Consider the following 15,209-nt stretch of genomic DNA (forward strand, 5'->3'; position numbering starts at 1 on the left):
CTTTGAGGTCTGACAAGATCAGGCTCGTTCCGGCTGGTTTGGTCACGGGCGCACGCAAACCATGTGCAATTTGCCAGTGCTTAGTTTGTGAACCTGTTTTCAATTGCACATAAGTGCGCACGATAAAATATTCACACGCAATAAATAAATTGATTAATTTGATTAAAAATTCTGAGTGTTATTCCTCCGTTCTCATGTTTGAAGTTGGAACCAAACTTCTGGGCTTTATTATGTTGGCTTAGATGTACGAGTCCCAGTGCCAGTTACTTTGGCTGTATCAGCCATCCCGCTGGGATTGCTGAACCCCAGGGGGTGGGAAGTTAAATCTGTCTCAGCGTGGGGGTGAGGTGAGGGGGCAGTGGGAGGTGGTCTGGGGTGGGGGGATGGATGGGGGGTGGACTAGAAACAGCCGAGGCGTTTGAACGTCAGGCAAATAATTTACTACCTCCCGTCTCTCCTGCCAGTGAAGTGGACATTTCCGCAAACAACCGTTTGGTTATAAAAGCCAGCAAGGAGACAGCGTTCTTCACACAGGAGACACCGCGCGACCGTGATTCGAAGCGCCCTCTCCTGCAGACCACAACCGCCACCACCGCTTTTCACCTGAGCTAAGTCCGTGCTGCCCGAGGATTTGGAAGCAAGATGAGAGCGCTACTTTTCATCGGCTTCCTTGTCTGCTGCCTGGCAGCATTTGACCTTTCCCAAGGTACCCATACAGACTCGAGCATTTCATAATTTATTCATGTTATAATGTTACAAAGTCTTCTGTTCGGAGCGGTGGTGCAGACGTTTAGCGCACTGCACTGTGAACCTGGCTACCCGAGTTCGATTTCTGGCCACGGTCAGCATCAAGGAGCATGTGACATTTGATACATGTGACATGTGAGACATGTGTTACATGGCACACGTGATACATGTATAGCATAAGGGAGGCATTCATCCAGAGGTGAATTGATAAAAGTATTTGAATAATTAAAAATCGAATCCAAACAGTTTCCTGTTATAAACCGGATTGTTGTAAAATTAGAATGCAATCATTTATCTCTGTTCCTCCCAGGACTCACTGATTTTGCTATGTTTGTATTTTGTAAATAATTACATGGATTATTTGTCATACTTTAAAAAAAACATTCGTGATGTCTACATTTGATGTGTGCACTTTATTGTTTTTGACAATGCCTATATTTCATTGCCATATTTTGTTTGTATGAATGTACGAATGTTGAACGTCTTTCGCATCGTACGTAGCTAACCGTGATAATCGCAGGTGTATGGCATGGGCCCTGGTGCAAGACATGACATGGGGGCCCTCTGTCCAACCGTCTTAGTAAGATGCCTGGTCCCTCCAGTCCGTGTGTCCCGCGCAGTTGCACCGCCTGCACACTCGACATCGACGCTACTGCTCTGCGTGTCTGCCTCTGTAACCCGAGTCCCCTTTGAGAAATAGTCTCTGTCTCATTGAGTTCGCAACTGGTTAACTAATACAACAAATGATGACGCTAATGCTCGTGATGATGTGCTTAGTCTATCGGCACTGGTTTGTGTATTCCTAGCTTTGTGGTGTTGTTGGTGAAGGTTCGACTGCCGCCCTTGGTGTGGTGTGGATTTAATCGGTACGCAGGGTGATCCGATTACAACCACCAAACCAGAATAAGTAGGACAGATTCTACGCTCTTAGATTACGATTGACGACTGTTAAGCAGGGCCTCGTGTAGTCACAACCACACTCGCCTCCGTTCTCACAGTTATTGCATCTGCAATCGAACCCGGGGCACAGCTTTTGCGATACCGTTTGTAAATCGTGTTTATTTCTTCCCGTTGTTGTGGCGCACGCTCATGTCTATTGTCCTTGGAATAGACGCGGTGTGTGTGTGTGCGCGTGGGGAGCGGTAGCGTAGCTGTTAGCGTGCTGCGCTATGAACTCGGAGACCCGACTTCGATTCACGCTCACGGCCAGAAACACCAGTGACGATGATTTGAACCGGTCCTGGACCTCCCCTAGGCTGACTCAGCCTAAAATGAATACTTGGTGCAGTGTGTAAACATCGCCACGGAGGAGATAAAGCCGGTCTGACGTGGTGCCGACCACCCACTCTCTCGTGTGCCGTGCACGCTTTCATAGGTGCTCGTTAACAGCACTTGCCCCAACAGTCTGTTGAGGCTGTGCGGGGAATCTTTGTCTTTTGTCACAGTGAATCTACACCCATGGTACCACCTTCATTTTTTGTCACAGTGAATCTACACCCATGGCACCACCTTCATTTTCTGGTCCTCTTTAAAATATGGGGCCATCGCTTTCACAAGATTCAATCGCACTTTGAAAATAAAGTGAGTGGGGCATTAGCAATCAGTGGGGTATCTATAGATGGAGCTCCTGGTACTGTACTTACCCCCCCCCCCCCCACCGCAAAAGACAATGGTATCAGTGAGATCCCGCACGAGTATAGATTAAGGTTGATAGTTGACCGACCCATCAACATTTAGCCCGGTTTTAATTTGAGCTCAGACAAGAGACTCTGAGTGCGAAGTCGGGGTCAAGATTGCAAATTCTCAGCTCACAGCGGCGAAGACATCCTACCTATATGTCTCTAAGTGGAAGAGTTAAGTTTAAAATCACTTGAGAGCCCTCTAAGACAATTGGATCTTTCTCAGGAGGCTGCTGTGGTGCCGTTAGCTGTGCATCTGCATGTGAGGTGAGTCACGGCTGTGATGGTGGTGGTGTTGGAGGAGGAGGAATGATTAGAGATTTATATAATGAGCAGCAGGATAAATATATTGATGATAAAGAGGAGGAATTGTTGATGTCGATAATGACGACGACAACGGTGATGAACGCTACGTTGAAGAGGGAGTACTCGGTCCAAGTCAGCAGACTCTCGTTCTGTTTAGAGACATGGTTCTAGCTGTGGGGTCAGACAGGTCAGTCTGTGTGCAGCATCACGATCCATCCACGAAGCTCATGGTCCACCCTAAGCCGCATCCACTGCACAAACCGTGGCAGATGCGGATAGCTGATGCATAAATGGAAAATTAAAAACTCTCCAGCAGTGTGCGACTGTGGTCGTCCAGAACAGACGGTACAACGTATAACGACACAATGCCCCGATACACAAATACGAAGGAGACATCATCAGAGCGATAGTACACTCCGCTATTGCCCCTGACGCGGTCGTTTGGCTCGACCACCTGAATGTGAAATTGTAGTTGTCGCTTTGCATCTACATCATCAGCCGTACGAAAGAATATCACGATCCATGGGTAAATACCAGAGATCGCGCTCTCAGACAGGGATGTGTGGTAGCATCTGGATGATTTCGGTGGTCCGCAATCGCTACGTTTACAAACAAAACCCTGACCCTTAATCTACTCTGAACCGTTTTTTCCTTTCTTTCTGGACAAAAATAGATAACAATACAGAACCAACTTGAAACAATGTAAAAGCTTAATCGGCCATGGTTGATCCACTGCTGGATGAAGGCCTCCTATTGCCGTCAGGTTCTGTGACTTTACGATCAATCGAGCTCCTACACGTGAGCGGACTAAATCGCTTCATCTCGTCCATGGTAGACATTTCCCTCCGATTAGCACGGTTGGCTACATAAGGGGCAAAATAACATATATACACACGTAAAAAAATCGCCACGGGGGCGAGATGTTAGCTACTTTGCTGGTATACAGGAGGTCGTGGGTTCGATCCCAACCCTGACACCTTTATAGTTGGAGTGTGTGTGTCTCTCTGCCCGCGGTTGCGTGGATTTTTCTCCGTGTCCTCCGCTTCTAGAATGATGTGTCTAGAGCATTTGGCTCCTTTAAATTTCCACACGATAAGCCACTTCGTTGAGCCATCATTTGTGGCCAGGTCGCTTCTGAAAAGAGTTATATAGCTCCGTGGTGCCTTACCTAGTAAAATAACAAAAAGTTTGTAGTTTAATATTCCCTTGCGTGTGTTCTCGCCTCGCTCTGTCACTCGGCCGATCGTCTCGGTCACTCGGTCATCGTCCCGTCCAGCGACGCGTCCTGCCCAGGCCCGCTTACTTTTCTTCACGGTCACAATGTGTGTCCGACTTGCGTACGTTCTGTAGTCCACGTGTACCCTCGTTCTTAGCTTGGAATGAGGACACTCGATCATTATGAGCCCAGGGACTAATGTTTGTATCTCGTAGGAATAGTAATCGTGGGATTCTAACCACGATCCTGTCTAGTTTATCTGACCGTTTCTCCTCCCTGCATGCACCACTCTCTCTCTCTCCTGCAGGAATCACCATCGCCATGCAGTCACGCTGCCCGTGTCGCCACTCGCGCAACGTGCAGCCCAGCACCATCAAGAAGCTTGACATCTTCAAGCAGGTCAACTGCCCCATCCAAGTCATGTAAGCGACGACTATCCTCTTCTATGCGTGCACATGATGGCAGCAGCAGCAGCTACACGTTGTTAAACGCCAGCGTCGAGGTCTGCTGGTCACGAACAAGAGGGCCTCACGAGAGATCTCGCGTAGTCTTTGCTGTCCCTCCGCCATCGCAGGAGCGCAGGCCGCAGTCGTTGTGCTGCGTGGTCCGTCATTCGGGTTGCATGGCCGGAGCCGCAGGGCCTGTGCCTCGTGCCTTCACATGTACACTCGTGAAGTGACGACTGGGCCGGTTTGATGCAAACGAGGCGACACGTCGCAGTTGATGGGCAACTCTGGGTTCTCCGGGGTAATGTCGTGAGAGAGAGAGAGACAAACCCACTATCGCCGTGCTTAAGTGGTAACTGATTGTCACGCAATCTTGCTGATTGGCTGTGTCGGGTGGAGGTAGGTTGTATCACGCATTTACATTTACGCGATCTAATGCAAAAAAAAACAATACGTGTACCATGAATATTGGTCGCGAAACCCTACGTGTTCATTACAGGAAAACTTTAATTTGAGTATATTGTATTGTCTCTCAACTCCGAATGGAAATCCAATGTGTGCACGTTTGTAGAGTTAACAGTGTTCAACTCTTGACATTCTCAATAGTCCTACGTGTTTTCACATTTAAATAAATTCAGGAAAAGCCATGTATGTGCGTGGATTCTGTGAGGAGCCTTTGGAGGTATTCCCTTAACAGCTGATGTGCAGCTATGAGAGCAAAACCATTGACATATTTGCAAGTAATCGTGTTTTTTTTCTCTAGTTCGTGTCTGTACATATTTCGACGATCCTTTGATCAATTCAGCCAATTTCTGCATTGCAGGTTCATCATGGTTCCATTCACATTGTATTCTGTTTATGAGCTATAGTGCCACTCCATTACAGACCGACAGACGGGCACCGCTAATGCATAAACACTTGCAACCTTATGCACGTGCCTCTTTTGCCAGTATCAAGATATTAGATGTAACTATTTAACCAGAGCTATTACTTATTTGGTGTTTGTATTGCCCCTGTACTGTTTGCCTTCAGGTAGCCTTTGATCTAGCACTGGTGAGGGTGAGACAAAGCCACAAAAGAGGCTGTCTCTGGTGCAGGCCAATCAGTTTCAAGGACAATGCTTACACGACCAAAGCATATTTGTTGGCATGTTTTACCACAAATCTGTGTAGTTAATGCAGACTCGATGCCTTGTAATAGGTGTCTATTTGGTGTTTGTACACCTTAACACCTCCTGTATTCATGGCAGAAACGGTTATTTTTTTTAATTATTATTCACTTTCAACCTAAGTAGGAAAGTGTTCCACCCCCCCTTCTCCCCCTAAATAAATACACACTTCCTTAAAGCTGTAGAGCAGACAGACAGGAGAAATATCTCTCACGAACAAATGTGTAACCCCCGGTGGAGTTTCACGCTGACCCTGGCCACAAAAGGAACGGTCGGGTCGCTTACTCTCGAGGTCATAGGTCAGGGGGTCACGCCGAGCCGCCAGTGAGTTCGTGGCACGGCACCGCAGCTCAAGCCCCTCCCGCCTCCTCTCTCTGTCCCGGTCGGCCGGTTGGATGCTTCCACGGCATCCAGTGCCAGTGGAAATCCAGCACAATCACACAGCGGTCACTCATTGCAGATTTACTGCTGTTAACGTGTAAATGACAAAAACAAAACTAAAGCTCCCCGGACATTCAGAATCTAAACATTTCTTCATACTGGAAGAATCCGATGAGCTATACAGCTCCTTTTTGCACAGATGTCCATTGCTTGGATGTTCGACCACCGTGCATACAAAGTGTCATATAGGCTGTTGCGGGGCTACGTTGTAGGCCTGTACAGAACGACGTGCTGTTGTGCGTTACGTCTATGCTCCCCCCGTCCATGCTGCACGCGTTCACCAACGCGCACCGACCATCCGTTGTCCAGGCGGCGCCTCCCATGCAGTGTACGTCGAGGGCGCCAGGGCAGTGAAGTGCGGCAAAGTTACACCGCCGACCCTCATCCGGCAGTGCATTGACAGTGCGCTGCACGTGCGCAACGTGTGACGACGTCGCGTTCACTCACTCCCTGCTGTCTCTTTGTTTTGTTCCCCCCCCCCACCAACTTCACCCTCCTGCTCTCCTCCCCCCGACCGACCGACCGACGGACCGCCTACAGCGCCATGCTGAAGAAGACGGGGGAGCGCGTGTGCGTGAACCCCAAGATGCGCTGGCTGCGGCAAGTCACTCAACAGATGCGACGCTAGGGGCGGGCAGAGGCGGAGGTGGAACCTCGCTCCTGAGTCTGAACCCATCGGAGTACCCCCCCAACCCACCCACCCCTCCTCCCCCACCTCTCTGAGCTTTCAAAACCTCCCAGATTGCTTCTGCCCAACCATTTGCGTCCGCTTACCCTCGGGCTTGCCCCAAAACATTTCCGCGTGCTCTCTCGCGCGGTGGCGTGGCTCCGGAGTGTGCCGGTGGTGCAACTGCACCGGGTGTGGCCCAGGCACCGGGTTACAAAGTGGGGCTGTGGGGGAGGGGGGGGAAACGGGATACTTTAGAAGGGGCCCCCATTTCATCCCCTTGACCGGGGCCGATGCCCACCATGCTACACGACTGCCCTTGCAGCCACTAAACCGGGGTCCTCTTGCATCTCCCGTTCTTCCGTGTTCCCAGACATTCTCCCTCTCGTGCCTGTGAACCGACGGGGTCAGAGGCAAGGGCTGGAGGATCACACAGATTCGTGAAACTCCCAAACCCATTGGGCTGTCAGTTTGGTCAGGCGGTAGCAGTACAGCGAGCAGGTTTGTGAATCCACCTTTTTCAGAGCTTTGAGTGTCATCCCTCTCATATGCAAGGTGGGCTATTCTCGCAGAACTTCAGTTCCCTCCCACACAAAGCCAAACAGCAGTCCATGGAAATGGCCAACCATCCCAGTGTAGGACCCTCTTAAAAACGGAGCATTGAAACTTGGTGATACATTCGTAGATAGGTAAATACATAGCATTGTTATTATCATCATCATTTGCAATTTTCTCCCTCTCTCTCTCGATGCTAAGAGCACTCTTTCCCTCTCCACCGCACGGCAAGCAAAGACAAAGATCCCCCAATAGCCATTCAGGCTGTGCTCTTTGCGACAATAGCTCAACCGCACAATCGCTTCTCCCGTAGCACCCACGTGTGTACGGTGAACGCCTTTCGAAACGTCCGTAGCCAACCGCACAAATCGGAGGCGCGCAGAGGCTGCCTGAACGACGTCCCTCCCGTCCTTCGGCTCGCCTCTGCGCACCGCTAAAAGGCTGCGCATAGCACGTGGCGGCCTGGACTGCTGGCCTTTGATGGCGTTTGCCTCGTTCGATCACCCCCCCCCCCTACACACAATCCCCCGATCCTAAAGGCGCTGCGTGGTTGCTGCCGCGTGATTTCTGTCACGAGAGGTGAGCTCTGTGTCTGACATGAGCCGTTGAAATGAAATTCTGACAGATGCCTCAAACGTCTTCGCGTGTTGCCCCGTGGCTTCGCTCGCCTGTGTCGCACACTCCGTGCCGCACTCGCGCACATTTCTCCCAACGCCTTCACGTCTTGTGTGCTTATGTGTTTTAGTGGCTAATTCCTTCCCCTTGTCAGTGCCGCGGCAGGGAGCATCTGTTGGGGACTCTCACGGGGAGCAGTGCATATCACCCCGTGCGTGTCAAGAGAACGTCCAGTTCAAGGAGATAACACAGAACTCCTCCTGCGATCCATTCCAGTGGCTTCTTCTCCACCCACGGGGTGATTCGCCTTGCCGCACTCACCACTGCAGTGGAATGTTTGTTTCTTGGCAGATAGACCCCGTATTTGTTTGAAATGTTAGAGGTGGAATTTAGCTGAAGTAAGTGGACAAAACACACGGATAAAATATAATAGGGCTTTTTTGTTTGTGCGGTTATTAGTAACCGCGATGATCCTTGCTAACGTGGTTTAAACACGGGCAGCCGAAATCTGTATTCGAACCTAGGGTCTCAACAGTGCCGACTCAGCGTTTCGCGCTCGGAGCCGGCGCTGCTGAGAACCTGGGTTCAACACGTGACCACCTCTACGCTTTATAATTGTCGCTCTCCTGCGCGGTGTTAGGCGCAAATTAACATCACTTACAGCGAGCTTAGCCGCGTATCACTGAGGAGTGAAGCGGCATTGTAGTGAGCGTGGGCAATACATTTTGAGGCCGATCAGCTTCATCATCCAGGTTCGCATCTTGCCGAACGTTCTCGTGACGTGCGTGCGAAGGTTGTCGCCACTGTGCCGTGCGGCTGCCCAATCGCGCTGTGCCGCGTGCTGTTCGGTCAGCACCGCGTCCTGAAAAAGTCTCCCAGCGCGTGCAGCGAAGCGTCGGACAACGCGCGGGCGGTTCATGCGGTTCATCGAGATCAGGACGTGGCTCCGTTGTCTTCGGTTCCCGTCGGTTGGCTTTGAGAGATGGACACCGCGATCGCTCTGCAGTGCCTCAACTTCCCCATCCATCCTCGTTGTTTTCATTGGGGATGAAAGTAAAAGATGCATCTTGGCGTGTGGCAGGGGGCAGGGCATTGGGGGGGGGGGCGTGTGGGGGGGTCCAGAGAGGGGTGTTGGGTGGGGTGGGCGGATGCAGATCTTGGACCTCTTGTCAGAAGGAAAAAAACATGAAGATTTACGAAGGCGGCGAAAAGAGGAGGCCGACGATGTTTGTGTTTGCAACGGCTGCGGGGCGCGACCTGCGCACGCCGGCGGTGGCCAAGCGGAGCTGCTGGCGTTCGTCACGTCCAGCAAGGCTGCACGGCGCTCCCCTCGTAACGATTCCAACTCCCAGCGCGGCAGTGGAAATGTTGGGGAAAGTTTCTTACCGCTACTGTCCACCCAGCAGCAATCAATGGCCAAATCACGGTGAATAATATTATGCTAATTGAATTCCACAACGCTGTACTTTCATTTGAGATATATACGTGCCAATTGTATACTCGTTAGTCCACGATGATAGGCACACCATGACGTGTGGTGGGGTAGAGTGTGGAGTGCTCCCGACCTCGGCCGAGACGTCTCACCAGCTTTCGGGGAGTAGGCCACAAAATACCCATCCAGCAGTGGCGAGCGATTCCAGGGCTGCAACCTTTGACCCTTACAATATCAGCGCAGCCCAACGGGAAAATGGATTATGAAGGATACGTCTAAGTAACGATAAAAATGAAGGCTGATGCACTTTTCCGGTCATTGTAAAAGTCACAATAACGTCGTTATTTTTTTTTCGGTTGCATATTAGGCATATGCCATACATCACGGTGGGGGTATTCCATGAGGTCAAACAAAGCTGAAGCAGCATTCGTGTTTAATAAACTTTTCTAACTTCTCCGCCACTGCCAATAAATGAAATCACGTAAATACCTCAGTTAATCTACTGATAAATTAAGCCCCCCCCCCCCCCCCCTCTACCATGCTGTGTTGGTTATGAAGATTTTTTGGCCAGACATCATCACTCTGGCCAGTCCGGGTTAGTGAAGGAGCGGTTCAGACATCACTCACGACTGAGGTTAACCTTGGCCGGGAGTTGAACTCTGTTTGCCGGTTTTAGATCGCAGTACGCTAACCATTGCACCAGCGCTTCACATGTTCTGTATAGGCACGTACGTGTATTCGTATGCGAGTTGAACTTCTTTCGCACCGTATGTAGCCAACCGTGCCAATCGGTGGTGTGGCGGAGAGAAAACAAACTAAACACAACAAGCAGTTCTAAAGAAATACATTTTTTATGTAGACGGTTTAAAAGTGCCTTGCTCCAGTGGCTTCCGAATATCGGAAGGAAAGACAAAAACATTATCGGTTCCCATACCGGCCACGACGCAGTCATCGGCGAAAATAAAATGTCAGCAGAAATGGTCAGATATATTTAAAGACATTGTTGCCTTCGGACCTTCGGGCAAAATGTGCAAGCCCCAACGTGTGGCGATCCGGACACCACTGTTGCTCGCAGACGCAGTCATCTACTCCATGCCGAGTGAACGTCCCTATAGTTGAATGTACTTGCAGCTGAACAACATCATTCGTAAATATGATTCCACTGAACTTCTGCTGGTGCTGCCGCTGCTGGTGTGATTATAAAAAAAATACCTGGCCTTTGCAATGGAACAGATATTGAGTAAACATGGAACGCTGAGCAAACGCTGGGCCGAATGGTTACAATCACATGCCAACGTCGACCCAACGTTGGAATGTTTACTGGATAATGTCAAATCACTCTTTTAACACGTTCCTCAAATATATATTTTTGTCACCTATACATATTGGAAAATATATATTTCATATTTTAAAATGAAATTTAAAATACTCTACGATACACACTAAGCTACGATTCGCTGACACTTTGTCAACAATGTACGGACTAAATAAAGTGCAGTTAACCAAAGTATTTTGAACACATCATTACATTTACACATTGCGATTGTTCTTGTAAGTTTGCGAGCTCGGTTTAGAGAAATGTGGCAATTGAATCCGCACGACCATACAAAGACTATCACCGCTGTCAGTTCGTGTTTGTGTGTGTCGATATATACTCAAAGTAGTTGTCTACAATACTGGTGTACTATGCTACGACACATTGCCATTGCGTCGCTATGCAAAAACAAACTCATTAATTAGCTTAGAAAGGCGCCACTTGAACCGTAATGAAAATCAACACGTGTCAAATTTGGAATGAATCTTTGCTGAGGAAATCGACCGCGATTGAAGGCAGTCTCACGTCCCGCTAAAGAGAGCGTTGGCAATTGCAGATCGGCATCAAACCTTCTCCTCCACATGTCGTGGGGTACCGCAGAGATACATCAACTGAATTTTCGAAAGGCAACAAAATGTATCAATCCACGGCCGTTCACCGGCATTGGCTGTGAATCCCTCTGGTGGAGCGGCGTTCTTCATTACAAGGCCCCGCGGGCCACTTGAGGCCACTGGTGGTCTTTCGTGCGGCCCCTGACGTGCGGCCCCCCGACAAATACACAACACGTGAAAACGCCACCACCCCCCCCCCAATATCATCGTGCTGCTGTAAAACCCCCCAATGGGTTCACACTGTCGATGTATTATTGGCCAAAGTGACCCCCGTCTGAAAATTTGTAAAGAACACTGATCTGGTGCCACCACTCAAGGGCCTCGATGGGCGATCAGAAAGGTGACCTTGCGAGCCACGGTTTGGTTTGCTCCACAGTCGCAGGTGGAACTGTCCCTTTAGCCTCCTGACTGAGCTACGTTAATAGGAGCAAGGCTGAGCCATAATCTTGGTTCTTTCGGTAAAGTCACGAAAGAACCAAAAATATGAATCCCTGCAGTCACGAAAGCTTTAAATCAAAATTTAAGGCTGAGCCAGTTATTTTTTTTATTACAAAAAAACATTTTTCGTCGCCACTGAGGAAGCAACGCAGCAATTTATCCGATGTTGACAAAGCATTGATTTTGCGATGCAAACACTTTCACAAGTTCCGCATGTACGTCCGGTTGCAAGCCTTTTATTTCATTGAATTCGGAGCTAAGTAGCCGATGGGCTAGAGCAGAAATCGGTACCTCCTAAGGTAGCAAGCACATCGTTAGCCACACCGATTCATTACTACGGCCGATACAGAATGAATTACTCGATAACCACATGCACTCATTTCAAATAGTTATCGCGCAATTTACTGTGATTGGCCACAGCAAAAAAGAATCGGAACCACTGCTGTCATGCCACCTCACCCAGGTGGTACCGACAAAGTGAAGCATCTGGTCTGGGCTCATGGCCCGAAGCTGTTTTTACACTGTTACAAAAAATAACCTCTGGCAGATCCCCTGTGCATATTCGGATGTAGATTACCGCCTACATCACAGTCACCATTGTAGACACAGTTATACTTCTAAACACGTCACTGTTTTTTGTATTATCTGAGCCATATAAACATATTCCGAATGAATGTATTGGTAAGTTATATTAAGGTCATTATCTTTGAAATGCGGTATACATGTAAACACGGTATCATTTCTGTATGAAAAATAATAAAGGTAATTTTTGATGTTTGCGTTAGACGTCACCTTTGATGATGAAAAGCACCTTGGTGCTCCGATGGGTTTAGGGTTGTTACCGTGTCGTGTTGTTCGGCGCGATGTCCGACGTTTCGTTCCACGTGCTGGGAGCTTCTTCAGGAACTGCATTAGTTCCGTTCCTGAATAAGCTCCCAGCACGTGCAGCAAAACACCGGACATCGTTCCAAAAAACAACAACATGCGGTAACAACCCGAAAACCCATCAGAGAGCTACATAGTGCAACCGTGAAAATGTGCACAGTATTATCTGGGTGCTGTCATTTTTGGATGTCGCTAATTAATCTGGGTGCGGTGGGCCACAGGTGTGATCCAGCATGTTGAAGACAAGGGTTGGTGGCTCACACTGAGATGTGTTCATGAAGATGGCAGCACAGAAATTGCGCCCGTGCACCTACCCTTCGAGAGTTATCTCCTCGTGTGTGTGGTGGGGTTTGTCCAAGCCCTCTGATTGCCTACCACAAGAAGCAAGACACTCTACAAAATGAAATTGGCCAATCGTCACAACGCAGGACCCTCCTGCATAACAGTGCAGAGACTCACTGAGACTCTCCTGGATAAATACAACGGAAATTCTATTATTTGTCGACATCATTGTTGTTGCAATATCACTGTAAAGTTGAATGAAAATGCAAATGGAAGTTCCACGAGCCATATTCACTGGACGGTATCGGCACTGGACCATACACAATCGTTAGACAAGAACAGCATTCATACTTAGAGTTATTTTTGTTGGTTAGATCGCGTAAATATAAACGTGTCATTAAACCCACCTCCACCCGACACAGCCAACCAGTGAGGTTTTTGACGTAAACAAAACATGGCAAGTCGTTACTAGTACAGCACACCAGTGTGGTGGAGAGTAAACCCACTATAACATTTACAATTCGAGTACTGGGGGTTTACTCTCTAACACTCCGGTGTTGGACTAATTAATTGGCACGTTGTTTACGTGACAAACTTTACTAATTGGCTGTGTCAGGTAGAGGCAGGTTTATCGACACATTTATATTTATCCGCTCTAACACAAAAAAAAACTTTAGTATGGATAATATTGCTCGCGAAAGCCTACCCGTTAAACTGCATTCATTGCAACATTTAGCATTTCGTCGGCGTTAATGTCGGGGTTACCACTTGTCTGGGTTTGGCCCAGACAACCTGGGAAATTGACGCCTGTGTTCGGGTGAAAGTAACTGAAAAGTGCCGAGATCTGGTGGCATTTTGCTGAACTTTATCACAGTTTTTTTGCACAGTTTACTGAGACGTATACGTGGGTTTGGTCTACGGCGGAAAATTTGGCAAACCCAAGGTTTGCGTTTCATGGCAAGGATGAGGATTAAAGCGGCGAGTCTGGGTTAGAGTTAGGACTGGGACTTGGGGTAGGACTGGGGGTCAGGCACTGGTGTAGTGTGAAGGGAATGGACCCTGGTACAAGGAATAAATTGGGGCCCAATTCAGACCTGTGGTATTCTATGCGTTTGTACGGCCTGTACAATTGATAGCTACGCCACTGGCCCTAGGGTTCTGGGTAGGGTGACAGGTATTGTTAGGGGTAAGGATATCACCGTGTTAGAGTTGGGGGAGGGTGAGGTTGAAGCTTATGCTTGTGATTAGTGGTTGGGTGGGGTTGAAAGTTAGGTCTAGGGTTGTGTGAAATTAAAGGTTGTGATTAGGGTTCTGTAAGGATAAAGTTTAGTATTAGGCTTATTATTGGTGGTAGTGTGGTGTTGAAGATTACAGTTAGGATTAGGTGAGGTTAAAGGTTAGGGTTTGAGTTGTAATTAGTGGCAAAGTGAGATTTCCATTCAGGTTATTATATTGAGTGCTCGTGTGAGGGTTAGGGTTAATGTAGAGTTTTAATCAGTGGCAGGGTTGAGTCAACAGTGAGGGTTAGGATGATGTATGTACTGTATGTTGAACGTATTTCGCACCGTACGTAGCAAAGCACGCAAGTCGTAGGTGTGATGTCGTAGGTTCGGGTTCGTGTCGGTTGCACCCCCTAGGAGCTGCGCATGCGGTGAGTCTAGCCGCCAGAGCCGCCGCAAGCCGGAGCGAGTTTAAACATTCTTACACAAACAACGCGCGCAATACACACAACCCATTCGTCTAGAGTCTAGACAGTTAGTTAAGTGACAACACGAAAGGTGATGTGTATAACAAACAAAATAAAGTATCGCCTTCCCGCCCACTACACAATTCAAGACATTTACTGCTCGTGAGCTTTTGGGCTGAGTGGTCAAATATGCTCGTCACGGAGCATGAAGCAGGAGAACTTTGGTCATCCTCGCAGCTGATTTTGGCTCACCATCAAAGACGGCCACTGCATCGCGAGCTTTCAGATGAGCCTCTGTGGCCGTCTGGAATGCTCTTCCTTCCAATATATTCGGAAGCCACTGGAGATACGCACTTTTAAATCACCTAGATTGAAAACTCATTTCTTTAGAACTACTTTTTGTGTTTAATTTGTTGGCCTTTCCAACCGCACCTCCGATTAGCACGGTTGGTTACGTACGGCGCGAAAGAAGGTCAACATACATACAACAGACGAATTTTTCTCATGTTTAGTTTCGTGACGGAAAGTCAATCCTGTATTTCAGCTCGAAATTGTATTGCCTTTTTTGGGAGAGCGGTGGCGCGGTGGTTAGCGACGGGCGTTATGAATACAGCGACCGGAGTACAATTCTAACCCACGTTTAATGTCAGTGGTGAGTGATACGTGAACCAATTCTAGGCCAATGCACAGTGACCAGCGTGATGAAGTATGGTTCAAAA

At 48.6% G+C, this 15,209-nt stretch overlaps 1 protein-coding gene across 1 annotated transcript; it reads left to right on the forward strand.

Moving 5' to 3' along the window:
* Positions 1 to 468: 468 nt before the first annotated feature.
* Positions 469 to 8,949, forward strand: LOC116940348 (stromal cell-derived factor 1-like). The gene is made up of 3 exons (XM_032950092.2): positions 469 to 706; positions 4,256 to 4,370; positions 6,544 to 8,949. Exons 1-3 carry the CDS (start codon positions 643 to 645, stop codon positions 6,629 to 6,631), a joined length of 267 nt encoding a protein of 88 aa, XP_032805983.1. The 5' UTR covers positions 469 to 642; the 3' UTR covers positions 6,632 to 8,949.
* The last annotated feature ends 6,260 nt before the right edge of the window (positions 8,950 to 15,209 follow it).

The sequence above is a fragment of the Petromyzon marinus genome, chromosome 8, assembly GCF_048934315.1.
Source record: "Petromyzon marinus isolate PM22_M1 ecotype Great Lakes invasive population chromosome 8, UKy_Petmar_22M1.pri1.0, whole genome shotgun sequence".
In the NCBI taxonomy this organism is placed as follows: domain Eukaryota; kingdom Metazoa; phylum Chordata; class Hyperoartia; order Petromyzontiformes; family Petromyzontidae; genus Petromyzon; species Petromyzon marinus.